This window comes from Leguminivora glycinivorella, chromosome 25 (genome assembly GCF_023078275.1).
Source record: "Leguminivora glycinivorella isolate SPB_JAAS2020 chromosome 25, LegGlyc_1.1, whole genome shotgun sequence".
Classification (NCBI taxonomy): Eukaryota; Metazoa; Arthropoda; class Insecta; order Lepidoptera; family Tortricidae; genus Leguminivora; species Leguminivora glycinivorella.
In genome coordinates, this window is record NC_062995.1 from 11,139,330 (window position 1) to 11,153,353 (window position 14,024).

The 14,024-nt window shown below is 40.2% G+C and overlaps 2 protein-coding genes across 3 annotated transcripts in view; both read right to left on the reverse strand.

The window, feature by feature from the left end:
- The window catches only part of LOC125239162 (zinc finger protein OZF-like), a 35,950-nt gene that overhangs the window by 17,356 nt on the left and 4,570 nt on the right, over nt 1-14,024 (reverse strand). Inside the window, exon 3 of one of the 2 annotated variants that reach the window (XM_048146674.1) lies at nt 6,464-6,731. The exons of the other annotated variant lie outside the window; for it this stretch is intronic. Within the exon in view, the coding sequence (XP_048002631.1) occupies nt 6,472-6,731 (260 nt within the window). The 3' untranslated portion in view covers nt 6,464-6,471. Of the gene's footprint in view, nt 1-6,463; nt 6,732-14,024 lie in introns of those variants that run through there. 2 annotated transcript variants of the gene reach the window in all.
- Nucleotides 5,755-6,564, reverse strand: LOC125239173 (zinc finger protein 782-like). The gene has a single exon (XM_048146686.1). The coding sequence runs from the start codon at nt 6,398-6,400 to the stop codon at nt 5,765-5,767; it is 636 nt and encodes a 211-aa protein (XP_048002643.1). The 5' UTR covers nt 6,401-6,564; the 3' UTR covers nt 5,755-5,764.

The window sequence follows — 14,024 nt, forward strand, 5'->3', positions numbered from 1 at the left end:
ATATATCGTGGCCTAAACATTAAATTGAGATACATATATACATGCGAAGAGAATTGAAATACGTACGAATTGAGAACCACCTTCCTTGAGATTTGGGGCGGCGCTTAAAAATAAAGATACTGTTTTAAAACGTCCTAGTATTTCATTATTTCCCCATTGACAAATACTTCCCTTATATTTTTGTGGCTATTCCCACTAGTTACCACCAAGTTTTTACCTGTCCTAACTACTGGGATTTCCCCACATTGTTAATTAACAAAACCGGGGGTTGATAGCTACTGGGATTAGTTTTCCCAGTAGTTACTACCAAAATATTATTGTGATGACCAAAACACTAAAATATATATTCCATTGCATGCTTTAATAAACACAGGTGTCAGTTAGTAAAAGACAAATACTTATGTAACTCCGTATAGACAGATAAAGTCTAAGAAAAAAACTTACCTCAAAACCATACAGAAAAAGGTACGGTGAGCTAGATGGCGATACACCTTTGGGGTAGGTACGCTCAGATAGATGGCGCTAATATTAATATTTGACATTTTAACACATATCAATATCATATCAAGCTGAGAATATTGTCAAAACGGAGGTTCAAAGGTTTTAAGCCTGTGTCGAGAGATGTAATACGTCAAATTCCGCGGGATATCCCTAATGTATGCTTAATCATGGACACCCTAAAGAAAGAGATGCAAGACCGGCGTGACGTAATTCAAGGTCAAATTTTCTGGCTTCAAAGTAATGTTCGGCGTGCAACATCCATTGTATATAAGATTCTTGATTACTACTTTTACAAAATTCCAACCTAAAAATAAAAATAAATGTCAGCTGTCAAATAGCATAGCGCCTTTTTTTTTAGGTGTTTTTTTTCGTGACGCAATGGCGTTCGATACTGTTTAAGACACAGTTTTAAGCGCTAAGTTTTTTTTGGCGGGAACGTTGAACTGAGAAGGCGCGCTGCTGAAAATATTTTTTGTAAATTTAAATTAATTTGTACATTTTAACTTTTCACTGTATATTTTTAATGTAAAATAGTCCTTATAGTATTAGTTTTGTAAATATATAGTTTGTGCGTTCCCTCAATTCCCATCATGGGGGAGGGAAGCGCACGGGGAAGAGCGGCCGCAAGCGGTCGTGTATTTTAGGTGAAAAACCACCGGAGGCGGAGGCGATGGAGCAGGAGTTACCTTCCTCCTACTTTACGGAGACACTTACCAAGAGATGCCTATTAAATGAGTACGATAGAATTTTGTAAACCGACACAACGAGTTCAACCAAACGTAGTGGTACACTTGTTTACATAATTAGAGAGTTCAGTTTACTTCTACGCCGGTGACCATAATATCGTCACCCTAGTTCACATCGATAAAAAACACCATGTACTTACAATAATGATTGACTTTTCTAAAGCATTCGATACTTTACGGCACAATACACTTTATGAGAAGTTACAACAAAATGGTATACAGGGACCCGTGCTGGACCTCATAAAGAATTATCACAATAACAGACACAACGCGGTTAGCATCGCAGGTGAACAAAGCGACCTAATTCCAACCTTATGTGGCTCGGCACAAGGCTCGATTTTAGCTCCGACTGAATACCTATTGTACGTCAATGACATGTATAAAATTTTCCAGCATGGATCCGTATATCAATTTGCAGACGATACTTGTATAATTGTAGCAAACGAGGACTTGCAGACTGCGCGGGACATGATGCAACAAGACTTTGACACACTGTGCAAATGGGCTCATGACCTAGGTTTGTCTATAAATTTCTCTAAAACAAAACTTATGTACATATACATTCACCTTATAAACAAGTAAACTTCACACCACAAATCGTGGCCCACGACCACAAATGTATGCACATGACCCACGTAGCCTGTAATTGTGCGCAGCTAGAAATTGTTAACGAGCACACTTACCTTGGATTAAAAATAGACCATAAGTTCAACTGGAATCCACATATAAACAATGTTTGTAACAAACTAAGATCTATACTGTCAAAACTATCCATACTAAAAAACAAATTGCCCTACAATACTTTAAGGCTCCTGTACATGGCACTGGCCGACTCTGTTATAAGCTATGGCTTAGAAAGCAACGGCAGAACATATAAAACATATCTAAACGACATATTTAACCTACAACTACGTATACTCAAGACAATTGTACCTACTAAAATCAAATATAAATACAAAGATAACTATGAGAATCTATTCAAATACTGTAAAGTATTAACTGTATTTGAAAAAATTGATCTAGCAATAATAACTCAATACTATCACAATATAACAGATTTAAAGAAAAAAACACGACCCGCGCGATTACGTAACCTAGCCAACCTTCCAACATTTGAAGTAACAAAAAGTAACCATGTGTACGGGCAAAGGTTAGGGAAGTGTATGCTACCGCATATTTTGAATAGATTTTCAAACGAACTATTAAATTCGTTGGAAGGACGAACGAATAAGCAGGTAAGAAATATTGTAAAGAAATATTTGTTTAAGATAAGGCAGTCTAACGACGCCAATTAATTGTATACTTAACCCTCAAATAAATATGTAAAAATGCATGCAATCATTAGTATAATTACTTAGCCATAAAAGATAGGACTCCTTAACTCAAAAAATCTTTATTAGTTAAGATTAAGTTAAGAAAAAACATGTTATTTGTAATTATTTATAGAAATAAACAGTTTAATTTTTTTTTTATCGTACTAACATCTTATAGTAGCAGAAGTAACACGCTTTATTGTACATAAAAAATACACATGAAACAGGGTGCGTAGCCGAATGGCACAAACGCTCACGAAACAAAACGCTCATAGATATCTATCTCTATCGCTCTTGCGTATTGGCGCGACAGAGCCAGACTACTTTTCGCGACGTTTAGTTTTCGTTTCGCGTCGGAGAAATGCCATTCGGCTACGGCACCAGGAAAGAATAACACACCAGATCTTATGCTTATGCACTAAGGTAATTCATCATCATTATCGCCGTAATTAGTACAACTGTGAACTATGGTAACGATGTATTTGTTTTATAACAATATATTAGAAATGTCAAGTCATGTCATTTTTAACTAACACAAGTCAAATTATATTCTAATATATATATAAATTATAACCGAAATAAATTACATATATGAAAGAAAAAGTGACCAAAGCCTCCAGTGCTTGAGGCTGGAATCGAACTAGCGTTTGGTTCACATATGGGGGGGGCAAACACCATGCCGTTCTACCCTAGAGGTGGTCAGAGTCGAGTCCTTGTATAGATTAATAATATGAGAGCTAATTTTGACCTCGGCAGCTGTGACCTGGGTGGCCGAGCGGAAACAGGCATCTGCCGCGATTGCAGAGTACGCGGGTTAGATTCCAACGTTAGGCACTGGAGGCCTTGGTCACTTTTTCTATTATATGTGTAATTTATTTCGGTCTTAGTTTCAAATCATATATGTATAAACGTCATGCATTTACTGACATTATACATAGTGGCGTTTGATAAAGTGGAACTGTTGATGATGGTCAGTACGGAACTCTTCAACGGAACCTAACCTTGTTCTCTTCGTTATGTTTGTTAGCATGTTGTATTTCCAAGTCACATTTTGGCCAAGCTCGAGTTCAGTTAATGGGAGCCATGAGGAATCAAGTGACTTTTATATTTTTATTAGAAAATCAGAAGTAATGTGTTAAGGTTTTTAAAAACTCCTATAAGTTTCATGACTCGACTCATGTGAAGCTCTATGTGTAAATGTTAAGCGTAATAAAAATATTAGTAAAATGTCCATCGCCTTTTTTGACCTCTGAAACAAAGGGTTCCTTAAAATACTATAGACAGTTTTCATATTAAAATATCTAAATATCATATTGACTTTTATTCATATCCTCCGGCTGCATTACCCCGATATGATTTGTTGCGAGGGCCCATTCTATTTCGCGATATATCAGAATAAAAAAAGCATTATTAGTATGTTGTTTACTTAATTTATCACAATGCTTACAAATGTTCTTTTATACATTTCTGGCATGCCTATAAATCACTCCTTTATGACAATATATGATTTATACGACTATAAATGTGAATAAAGTAACCGATGTGAGGCAGAGGGCTTTACAGTGTCGTTGATAAGTTCGCTATGCCGCCTCCCGCGCCTCTAACACGCCCACTGGCAGCGCACATTTTTTGTCCACATAACACTTCACTTCCGGATTCCGGACACGGTATTCCAAACGACAGATAGGTAGGTCCTGCGTAGCACACTAGTGGGATAAACTTTATGGCATCGGTGTGTCCCTATTGCACTTACAGACAGTGCCAAAAGGACGGCCTGATATCGTTTATCACGCGACCGTCCCTGCCAGCCTGGCAATGCTTTTCATCATACTGTTTACTCATATGAACTGTCAAATAACTATTGTGCTTGCAAGGGTGTTTTCTCTTATCTACTGTCAAATGACTTAGTGAAATATAATCCTTGTGTTGTTCAAAATAGGCTTCAAAGTAGCACGTTGCACGCTTTCTGTCGGCCGTCGTCCTGCTGAAGGACAGATTGAGATTGAAGGTCTGTGCCCACTAGATCGTACCATACCATGACTTACGCGATACGGTCTACCTTGCCCACTGAACGTGTCGACGGCGTTCCATACCCGTTTGATGCCCGTATCGTTGCGTTAGTTTTTTTTAATGGTCTCTATTCCTATCCAGTATCAATAGGTTACTGCAGGTCAATTTACGGTAATTCCATTGATATTGTTCATACAATTATTTTTTTCTTTTCTAATCGAAAGCAACGCGTATACAGCCCGTTTACAACGGGTATGCAATGATCATCATACGCGGTTACAGCCGCCGCCCGCAGAGACCGGCTCGCGTCCGTCGCGTGTCCTGCGCGTCGCGTGTCCTGCGCGGCGCGTGTCCTACACGGCGCGTGTCCTGCGCGTCGCGTGTCCTACACGGCGCGTGTCCTGCGCGGCGCGTGTCCTACACGGCGCGTGTCCTGCGCGTCGCGTGTCCTACATGGCGCGTGTCCTACATGGCGCGTGTCCTACATGGCGCGTGTCCTGCGCGTCGCGCGTCTTGCGCGACGCGTGTCCTACACGGCGCGTGTCCTGCGCGTCGCGTGTCTTGCGCGGCGCGTGTCCTACACGGCGCGTGTCCTGCGCGTCGCGTGTCCTACATGGCGCGTGTCCTGCGCGTCGCGTGTCTTGCGCGACGCGTGTCCTACACGGCGCGTGTCCTGCGCGTCGCGTGTCTTGCGCGGCGCGTGTCCTACACGGCGCGTGTCCTGCGCGGCGCGTGTTCCGCACGTCGCGTGTCCGCTCCGACGAATATTCTCGCCGACAATAGTGCCCGGGCCGAGCGTGGCCGGTGACGGAACGGGCTAGTGGGCAAGGTCTCATACGTTTTCATACAAGGAATATTTTTTTGACGGATACGCTTCGAGCACGGTCATGGTATGGTACGGCTAAGCTGGTGGCTAAGTTGGTCATAGCGACGGCTCCGGCAAAGCAGGTCGCAGGTTCGAGACCTGCCGGAGGTGTAACTTTTTCCATTTTCCTTTAATTTAAAAATTGAAGGACAAGGCAAGAAAACACCGAATCCTGATAAAATCACTTTGTTGTCCGTCCATACGTCTGTACGCCTGTCACGACCCTTCAGGAACGCGTGGTATTATGTTGCATACCTCAAATAATACATTCATGGGTACCTATCACAATTAATTTTTCGTTTGCGAGCGTAGGTGCACCGGTTATATTTTTATGCCTTTTCCTCAGTGTGTGTCCTTACATGAGCTTGCAAATGTCGTTTAAAGCTGCTAGCGTAATTGCACTGGTTGCATTTATATGGCTTTTTACCAGTGTGTGTCCTTACATGAATTAGCAAATTATGTTTCTGGCTACTAGCGTAGTTGCATTGTTGGCATTTATACGGCTTTTCCCCAGTGTGTGTCCTTATGTGCTTTTTCAAATGATTTTTCTGGCAACTAGCGTAGTTGCACTGGTTGCATTTATATGGCTTTTCTCCAGTGTGTGTCCTTACATGAACTTGCAGTGAACTTATATAGCTGCAAGCGTAGTTACACTGGTTGCATTTATATGGCTTTTCCCCAGTGTGTGTCCTTACATGAACTTGCAGTGAACTTATATAGCTGCTAGCGTAGTTACACTGGTTGCATTTATATGGCTGCTCCCCAGTATGTGACCTTACGTGAACTTTCAATGAACTTTTCTGGCTACTAGCGTAGTCACACTGATCACATTTATATGGCTTTTCACCAGTGTGTGTCCTTACATGATTTATCAAATTATTTTTCTGGCTACTAGCGAAGCTGCACTGGTTACATTTATATGGCTTTTCCCCAGTATGTGTCCTTACGTGAACTTGCAATGACATTTGATGGCTACTAGCGTAGTCACACTGATCACATTTATATGGCTTTTCACCAGTGTGTGTCCTTACATGATTTAGCAAATGATTTTTCCGGCTACTAGCGTAATTGCACTCATTGCATTTATATGGCTTTTCCCGGTGTGTGTCCTATAATGAATTTTCAAACGACTCTTGAAGCTGCAAGTATAGTTGCACTGGTCACAACTGTGCGGCCTCTCACTGGTGTGTTTACTCAAATGCCTAATTAAGCGTAGTTTCTGAACCGTCGTATATTTACAGTGAGCACATCTGTAGGTTTCGGGTCCGCCACTTGATATCTTCTGTGGAGTTTGCCCTGCAACAGAAATACCTTTATTTTACTAAAGAGCCGGGTCCAAACAGACCGCACGCCTCGCGAGGCGAACGTCCGTGCTCATGCGCGCACGTTTGCCTCGCCCGAGCAAATTAGCTCGGCAAGATGGCGGCCCTCGGTCAGCTCAGCTGTTATAGGGGACATTGCTGCGCGACACATTTCGCCAGCGTATTACGAGTCGCGAATTACTTAACAACCTAATGTAGCTTCGACAAATCATATTAAATAGAACCTGAAGAAAATTGTAATTAAAAAGAAGATTCTTTAGATAAAATACAATTAATTTCTCGAAGAAACTAGCGTCTTAACTCTTACGGTTATCGAGTTATTAAAAAAATAAAGATAATTACTGAACACGTGAGTGACAGCCTTTACCAATTCCTAATGTTATTCGTTTTGACATGTGCCATCAATCACTTGACACTAACTTGAATGTTATTCTTAAGGGTCTCTCACACTAATAAATTCATTTATTTTGTATGAAAATGACGAAAAAATTCTTCTTATCGTGTGAAGGGATCATAAGTTATAAACTAAATAATATTCTGCCAATATCTTGCCACCTCCAACTAGGGATGTCACGAATGTCGCATGTGTCACATTCGCGAATGCGAATGCGAATATTCAGAATGCGAATGTGCGAATGCGAATATCGCTGAATTTCATAAAAAACCAAAATAAAAACTGAAGCAATCACCAACAACCCGCTAGGTAAAAAATTTAAAATGCTTACTATTGGTCAAAATGCCGAGTACGAACTTCACGCCGTACGAATTTGACCTATCTGCGCATGCGCGAGTGGACAGTCGACAAGTAGCAATTGCAGCGGCCGGCGCGGGCGAGGAACAAGCTGTGACTTGCACACATTCGCATTCGCAAAACATTCGCATCGTTTGAAGCGAATGCGAATGTCAATGCAAATGTTTAAAAGAATGCGAATCATTCGCATATGCGAATGCGAATGCAAATATTCGTAACATCCCTACCTCCAACCCTCGGGGGGTAGCATATATAAGGTCTTTTGCAGTGCACTTAGCTGGACACAGAGAACATTGCATCATATGTTGCGTTGTTTGTATTTCACCACATTCACAATATGCGTCACTTTGTACCGGGTTGATTCCCCATTTTAGGAGGTTATCTTTAGATCGGCCTACCCCCGATCTTAATCTATTTAGTGATTTCCAGGTCGCCCATTTTTCTCTCGCACCAGGGGGCAGATGTTCGTTGGGTGTAATTCTTAGCGAGTCTTCATTGAGCTCCGATTTCCACGCTATAAGACGAGCCTCTTTCGCCGTTTGGTGTTCGAGGGCTGAGTTTGAGACAAAGCTCCTGCGTGACTTTAGCCTACTGGTACCCACGTGTGTGTACATGAAGTGGGTTTCGGGAGTCGCACAGTTGTTTTGTGCGTTCTACAGCAGTTACCACGTTTCTACGGATATGAGGAGGGGCGATACCGCTCATTTGATATAGATGGTCGACTTTCGTAGGTTTTAGGCACCCAGTGATTAGACGACAGGTTTCGTTTAGGGCAATATCTACCTGACCTGTGTGTGCAGAGTTCTTCCACACCTGGCATGCGTATTCGGCGGCTGAGAAACTAAGTGCAAGTGCGGTAGTACGGAGTGTATGTGGGGCTGCGCCCCATGTGGTTCCAGTAATCCGGCGGATGATGTTATTTCTTGCCGACACTTTCTGTTTGGTGTTAAGGCAGTGTGCTTTGTAGGTGAGAGACCTGTCCAGCGTTATGCCCAGGTATTTGGGTGCGTGAGTGTGCTCCAGCCTGCAACCCTCCCATTCAAGGTTTAATTGCCTAGTTGCTTGTCTATTTTTGAGGTGGAAAGCGCATACCTGTGTTTTAGCTGGATTTGGTCGGAGTTGGTTCTCATGGTAGTACTCTGAAAGTGACTCCAGGCCTTTCGCTAGGCTTGGAGTCACTTTCAGAAATACGAAAAAATTTATTTGCCAATTTAAGTAAAAGTGATTGATATACAGAGTGGTTCCTGATAATGAACCTAGCTACGTGTCGAATTTCTCAGGGACAAATATCTGTGCTCATCACACAAATAAGTAAGTGCCCTTACCGGGATTCGAACCCGGGACCGCGGCGTAGCAGGCAGGGTCACTGCGCGCTAGGCCAGACCGGTCGTCAGTTTGGATTCAAAAACACACACACACACACACTGTAACGAAGCGGATCTTTCTATAAACATAGTTAAATATTTTGGCTTTTAATTTGTGAATGAAACACTGCCTTCTCGTTCATTGCATTATCTGTTGCACTTCGATGCACATATTTATGTTTATCTGTTGTAGGGTTGCCATACAACAAGTATTATTCGAAATTGTAGGTATTTTGGCTGTCATTCCAGGAAAACTTTGTATATTTTGATAAAGTTTAGGCATTCATTTTTGGAAAATATAATATTTTGGAAACACGAAATGAAATGAAATATTTATTTTTCATCAAGTAGGCATATTAGGGACCGGCCACACTTAAGACACGCATGTCCTGAGGCGCGCAACGGACGTCCGCGCGACGCCGCCTGAATGTAATTCAAATAAAAAATCCGGCCAAGTGCGAGTCGGACTCGCCCACCGAGGGTTACGTACAAACTTTCTTTCAAACTACCTAGTAAAAATAATCTCATATTTTCATATAACTCTAATGACGACTAGAAAACAAAAGTATAGGCACTAATGAGTATTATTGTGTATAGCGCCATCTCCCGGTCAATTTGCTAACTAATTTGCGCGACCTGGTTTTTCAGGGATAATTCTTTATAATGTTAACCGATTTAAACAGTTTTTACTTTATTGGACAGAAGATGGTTTACGTAACATCTCGTATTAATTTGAAATACGATATACATCTGCAAGGGTGGCTAAATTGAAAGTAAAAATCTGAAAAGTTTTTTGTGAATTAAAAAAAAAGTATTCAAAATACAAACACGATTATAATTTTCCTGTAATATTTAGCATAAAACCAATGTTTACTAAAATTTTCATAATTTTTCGTTGGTAAACTTCGGAGATAAGGGGGGGGAACGGTATTTTTTTTTACATTTTCCTTCAAAATTCTTTTTTTTTCCACAACAAAAAAAATATAAAAAATAGCTTATTTACGTTCAATTTGAGCTCTTTCCAACGATACCTCACTTGACCTAGTAACTTGAAATTTACAGTTTGCCCCCCTTTCATTTTGGCCATTTTCTACAATTCAAATTAATATATTTAAAAAAATTACACTTTCTATTTGTAGAGGTTTACAATGTTCATAACTATTCCAAATTTCAAGTTGATAGCATTAGTAGTTCTCGAGATATTTAGGAATGTGACAGACAGACAGACAGACGGACAGAGTCGCACCATAAGGGTTCCTGTTGTACCTTTTTGGTACGGAACCCTAAAAACGTCTCCTCAGTACATTTTAGTATAGGAAGGACGTAAGACGCGCCCCAGGTGGCGTGGCGGAGACGTCCGTTGCGCGCCCCGAGACACGCGACGCTTAAGTGGGAACGCTGGCTTACAATGCGCATATGAACGTCTAATAAAGCTACGCCATCTCTAACCCTACGCCTCAGCCTCGAGAAGATTTCAGTCCCCCCTCAGTTGGGAGGGGGTTATCCACTATGGGACATAGATGTGATCACATGTTTCTAAAGGCTGTTCTGGAATGACATTTGTTTGCGTTTCTGTTACTTCAAATGCTGATACAGAAACTGGAGTAATTATCGTTTAATTAATTAGAATAATTATTGTTTATTCGTGTGCCACCCGGCTTTTGTTTTGGGTCCTTTAAATTCGAAATCCATTCAGTGCGGCGTCTTTTTGTGACGAGATCCTCTGTGAGGAGTTATATTAGTGCTGAATAGTGTATTAAGTATATGTACTTAAATAGGTATGAACTGTGAAATAAAGTCAGTCTTTACGCAATACTCAAGGTGTTTAATTGTCGTCGTACTTCCCGCCCCACATGGCGACCCTGCCACGTGCGGTGTCGGGTTCGGAAGTCGGAAGTGCAATCGCGCACTTTATGTGAATGAATAAACTACCTTTTATTACCTGTTTGACGCGTACTGGAATAAACGTGCAAATAAAAACTAAGTAATATGTGCAACTCAAGAGTGGAAAAAGATGCTGTTTTTATCACTCAAAATTCAGCCGGAAGAGGAAATAATGACGCTACTGCGACTGAAATGAAGAATCACCTGTCGATCATTAGCATTTTGATGATTGTGATGTGTACTTTGATGTTCATTGGAGGTTTATATATCATCTACAAGCTGTATAAACGTTGCCACGAATCATGGGCTGCTAACTGGATCGTGCAATACAACCTGCGTAGATCTTTTCGCAACGAACGACGAGAACTAGAGGATAACCACTGCCGCGGATGCTCTGCTGCTCGCGCCGGTACTAGCAAGGACTAATCTCCAGCTACTCGTGAAGTGATGTGATATAAATGCATTTAGTGTTGATTTATCGGTTCATACCTTGTTCCCCGCCACCGCTGAGCTCGAAGTGGATAGAAAGACTTACGTACGTCGTCCTAACATAATTAAATAACATTATGACCAGGTACAATAAGGAGTTGTGAGTACGTTTTTTTTTTGTTTGTTTTTGTATTAAGTAGGTAAATAAAACTACCATAGAAATAACATAATTTAGTTTGTCATGACAAGTAAATTAATTCAAATCAGCTCAGAATTATCGAATATAAAAGAAAAATTGTCAAAACTTAGTTATGATAGAAGGAAATCAGAACTATTGAAAGTAAAGCTAGATGAAGCAACTGTAATTTATAAGCAATATTTTACGGTCATTAAGGAGATACATGACCAAATTGAAAATAGTCTTTTAGAAAGTCAACGTTTAGTCGATATTCAAGGAGAGTGTGATAAAATAAAAGCATTATATAAGTGGATTGAGGATTTTTGTAACAAAACATACACAAGTTCAGATAAAAACTCCACAATGGAAGACTTTAACTTGAAAATTGCTTTGTCTTTGATACCAATTATGACGGAGGATGAGGCTGTGATAGAGCAGCTTATTAATTCTATCGAATATTACGACTCGGTGCTTAAGTCCGATTCTAAGCAGCAATTGATTAATTTCGTTCTTAAAAACCGCATTACTAAATTAGCCAAACTTAAATTAAGCGAAACATATAGCTCAGTCCAAAGTATGATTACAGATATGAAGACTCACTTATTGACAAAAAAATCCGCTTTCGCTATCCAAAATCAAATACAGTTGTTAAGACAAGGAGAGAACTCAATCGACGATTATGGTAAGCAGTTGTCCGAGCTGTTTGTTAATTTGACGATAGCGCAGTCAGAAGGCAACTCCACTACATTTAATGTATTAAAGAAAGTCAATGAAAAACAAGTCGTAAAAAGGTTTGCGGATGGTCTGCGCAATCGGCGAATTAGTACCATTATTGCAGCACGCGATTATGAATATCTTAAAGACGCGGTACAAGGAGCGAAAGATGAAGAGACGGCGGCGGCTATAACAACCTCTAATGGTGAAATGCTGGCATTCAATCAATATAATAATAATTTCAGCAGAGGATATGTACGTGGTCGCGGTCGCTAAGGCTACAGAGGATCACCCAACCAATACCGTGGCTCGCGGCCACCCCCGACGCAAGGCCAAGCTCCGGGGCCAGGACGCATGGCGCGGTCCTACCCAGGAGCCGGCGCTGCCGGTCCGAGCAGAGGTGCCTACTCGCCGAGTTACCGGGGAAATCAAGGTAGGTACTTTTCTTCTAGAAATAATGGATACGGTGGTGAAAGAATGCATTTTTTACATGAAACGGACCAAACTACTGAGCACTGTAATGATGAGGTGAATATTATAAATCAGTCGGGCGAAAATAAAGTAAATCCTGCTCAGTTTTTTCGAGACTAAAGAGTACATATTTTTAAGTGGGAATTCAAGTTACGTAACTTTTAGAGTACATAACAATATTAACAATGATACAGATTTTGCATATTCATTTTTAGCTGACACGGGAGCTACGATATGCGCATTAAAATTGCGCAGCGCTTTGAAATTAAATATGCCTATATGTAAAAAAGAATTAATTATTAATGGAATTGGAGGAACGCAATGTGCAATTGGATATATTTACTTACAACTACATTATCAAGGGCACATGTTTGAACATAAGTTTTACATTTTTGATAATTTGCCATGTTGTAACGACGGCATAATAGGTCGCGATTTTCTCAAAAAATATAAGAGTAAAATTGATCTAGAATATGATACTTTAACCTTAACTACAGATATCAAAACAAAAGTTACCATGCCTCTCAACGATAACCAAAAATATTTCTCGCTTCCACCTAGGTCAGAATCTGTATATTATGTTAGTACAGATATAACTGAAGACTGTGTCGTATGTTCCAATGAGATACAAAATGGCGTGTTTTTAGCGGGGTCCTTGGTTTCGCCTAGTTTTAGTAAAATACCACTTAGAATATTGAACACAACGGAACATGAGATACAATTATGCAATATTAGTGTAAGCATACAAAGGGCTAGTGATTATACCATCTGCGCATTTGACAAATGCGACAAAGTAAATGTTGACCGTCTCAAATTGTTATTTCAACACTTGAATTTACAAAAACTAAATCTTGAGGAACAAAAATCAATCGAAAACTTGTGTGCTAAATTTCCTGACATATTTTTCTTACCTGGTGATACGTTAAGTACCACAAATATTTATAGTCATACTATACCATTGAAACCCAATACTGTACCGGTATACACTAAGCCATATAGGTTACCACATTCTCAGAAAACTATCATACAGGATGAATTAAACAACATGTTAAAACAAGGAATCATAGAAAAATGTTCAAGCGAGTGGTCTAGTCCCCTTTTGTTAGTCCCAAAAAAAAAATGACGGAACAAAAGAAAAGAAATGGCGTATAGTAATAGACTATAGGAAATTAAACAATTGTATACAGGATGACAAATTTCCACTCCCTAACATAACAGAAATTTTAGATTCTCTTTCGGGTTGTGTATATTTTAGTCACTTAGATTTAGCAAATGGTTATTATCAATGCGAGCTCGACAAAAATAGTAGACAGTTTACGGCCTTTGACTCCGGCCAGTATAGGATGACCCGTATGCCAATGGGCCTTCGCAGTAGTCCGAATTCATTTTCCAGGATGATGAATATCGCCATGTCTGGTCTGACATACGACAAATGTTTAATTTACTTAGACGACCTCATAGTTTTTGGTAAAAATC